This window comes from Nestor notabilis, unplaced genomic scaffold (assembly GCF_000696875.1).
Source record: "Nestor notabilis isolate BGI_N333 unplaced genomic scaffold, ASM69687v1 scaffold16057, whole genome shotgun sequence".
In the NCBI taxonomy this organism is placed as follows: domain Eukaryota; kingdom Metazoa; phylum Chordata; class Aves; order Psittaciformes; family Psittacidae; genus Nestor; species Nestor notabilis.
In genome coordinates, this window is record NW_009936272.1 from 10,074 (window position 1) to 12,506 (window position 2,433).

At 61.1% G+C, this 2,433-nt stretch overlaps 1 protein-coding gene across 1 annotated transcript in view; it reads right to left on the reverse strand.

The window, feature by feature from the left end:
• Positions 1–265: 265 nt before the first annotated feature.
• SOX13 (SRY (sex determining region Y)-box 13) overlaps positions 266–2,433 on the reverse strand; it is a 5,760-nt gene continuing 3,592 nt past the window's right edge. Inside the window, exons 6-11 of the mRNA XM_010018266.1 lie at positions 2,390–2,424; positions 2,127–2,236; positions 1,929–2,025; positions 1,708–1,851; positions 612–828; positions 266–527 (exon numbers count right to left, since the gene is read on the reverse strand). Coding sequence (XP_010016568.1) covers positions 266–527; positions 612–828; positions 1,708–1,851; positions 1,929–2,025; positions 2,127–2,236; positions 2,390–2,424 — 865 coding nt within the window. The remainder of the gene's footprint in view (positions 528–611; positions 829–1,707; positions 1,852–1,928; positions 2,026–2,126; positions 2,237–2,389; positions 2,425–2,433) is intronic.

Consider the following 2,433-nt stretch of genomic DNA (forward strand, 5'->3'; position numbering starts at 1 on the left):
AGCCAGCCCTCACCAGCTTGCCCAGTGGGGTTGGCACATCCCAGCCATGCAGCACATCACTGCTCATCACCCCCTCCCTGGGAAGCACCTACCAAAATGCTGGATGCCCACCTTTGTAGGACCTATTTGCAGGCAGGCAGCAGGGACTCCTGCTTTCCTCTGCTCCAAGCTCAGCCCTTCAGCCAAGCCCCATCACATCGGGGGGGATGCTGTGACCTCCCTTTTGGTGGCAACCAGCCCTTCTGCATCCCCCCCCCGGCCCCACTCAGTCCGTCAGCACCACGAGCTCGCCGTCGCTCTTGTCCTCACCCTCCGAGTCCTCCTCCTCGCTGTAGCGGAACATCTCAGCATCAGGCACCGAGTGCCCGTCCTCCCCTCCATCCCCTTCCTTGAGGCTGCGGGTGTTGACGATGACGGGCATGCTGGGCTCCATGCTGCGGGGCAGGTAGTGCTCCATCAGCTGCATGCCCACCGGCCGCGGGGACAGCACATCCGACGAGCTGGGGGGCATCTGGCTGCCCTGGGGCCTGTGGGACAGAGGGGAACGCAATCAGTGTCCAGGGGTGCTCCTCACTCTGCTCCCCCTCGGATGGGAGGATGGGATGTGTTACCCGAGCACGTAGCCCTGCCGGGCATCCTGCCTCCGGTTCCTCATCAATGCCTTGTACTCGCCCACCCGCAGCCGCTTCCCCTCCACGATGCAGGTTCGTTTGGGTCGGGGCTTGTACTTGTAGTCGGGGTATTTCTCCAGGTGCTGCCGGCTCAGCCGGGCTTGCTCCTCATAGTAAGGCTGCTTCTCCTGGTTTGACATGGATTTCCAGCGGGAGCCTGCATGGAGAGGAGCGGCGGAGCAACGCTGACACCCTGCCTGCTGCGGTGACACCGGCTCCCGGCCAGCACAGCCAGTGCAGGAGTTAATCCATGCTCATACCGTCCCCTGCCCAAATGGCACATGGACTGGCATCTGCCCCATGGGATCCCTGTGCAGCAGACCAGGAACAGGCCCCCAGCCCTGACCTCTCAACCTATGGCTCTCCATCCTCTCCAAGGTACGGTGAGGAGGTGCTGCAGCTGGAATAGGCTGCGTGGAGGGTGGCTCGTGTTCTGCCTGGCCTTTATTGTCATTGTCGCCAGCAGCACAGTCAGGGTGGAGAGATGGGATTTACCCCCTCAGCTCAGCCCCTTGGAGGCTGCAGCTGGCCCAGTGTCCAGTTCTGGACAAGCTGGATGTGCTTGGGTCATCTCAGCACTCCTGGTGATGCTCAACAGTCAACAAGACACATCTCTGAGCGTCCTGATGGGATTATGGAGTTATCTGGGCTTGGAGCAGGGCTTTGGGCTGGGGACCTCCAGAGACATCCCCCCATCACCTGAATCCTCCTATAAGCCCTTTCCTGGGTGTTCTTTTCCCTCTAGCATGGCCCAGCATCCCCAGGAAGCTCCATCTCCTACTCCTGCACCACAAGCAGGGTGGCCCAGGTAAACTGAAGCACAGCAGCATGCAAGCCCCTTGCCTGTGGTGCCTGGGTGTCCTCCACCACCTCCTTCCCCATGCACTCATCCATCTGCAGGTATCCCCCCTGCTAAAAGTGCAGCTCCAGCTATTTAAAGCCATGGACAAGATGTGACAACAAGCAGCCCGCCACTCACCATGTCCCACCGTGGGGATGAAGATGACAGCCCCCAGCTGCCATCCCCAGCACTCACCCAGGATCTTGCTGATGCTGGAGTTGTGCATGTCTGGGAAGGCCTGTAGGATCTTCCTCCTCTCGTCCTTTGCCCACACCATGAAGGCGTTCATGGGCCGCTTGATGTGGTTGTTGTTCCTGGATTCCGGAAAGTGCCGGGAGCCTGCGAGGGGAAACCAGAGGGTGCCAGAGGATGGAGCAAGCACCAGGTCACACCATGGTGCTCTCAGCCATCATTACCATCCATCTCAAAGCTCAACAGAGTCTCATCCAGCCGGTGGGCAGGGGTCTCCTCCATCCGCTCCTTCACCGGGGAAGAATCAATCCCGACATGGTCCTGCAGGAGAGCAGAGTCAGGAACCAGCTCCAAGCGCATGGATGGAGACCTGGGTCTGGTCTGTGGATGGTGAGGTCAGGAAAGGGGACGGTGACCACCACCTTGCGGTAGGGGTTGCTCAGTGATCCATCCATGGCTCCGCTGTGCCCGTGCAGCAGCTGCCGCGCGTCCTGGATGGCTTTGGTGATGGCATCGCCTTCACCCAGGAACCCTGGTGAGACACTGGAGTCAGCACCAACACCCCATCCCACCCCAGCAATGAGGGCGCCCACCCACCCCAGGGAGGAGGGACCCCGTGGAGCAGAGGGAGGTGGCCAGGGGAGGGCACGGGACCATCCATCAGTGAAGGCACTGGAGAACCCACCCAGAGGCAGGTTGGACGGGCTGGGCTGCAGGTCCCTGGTGGCC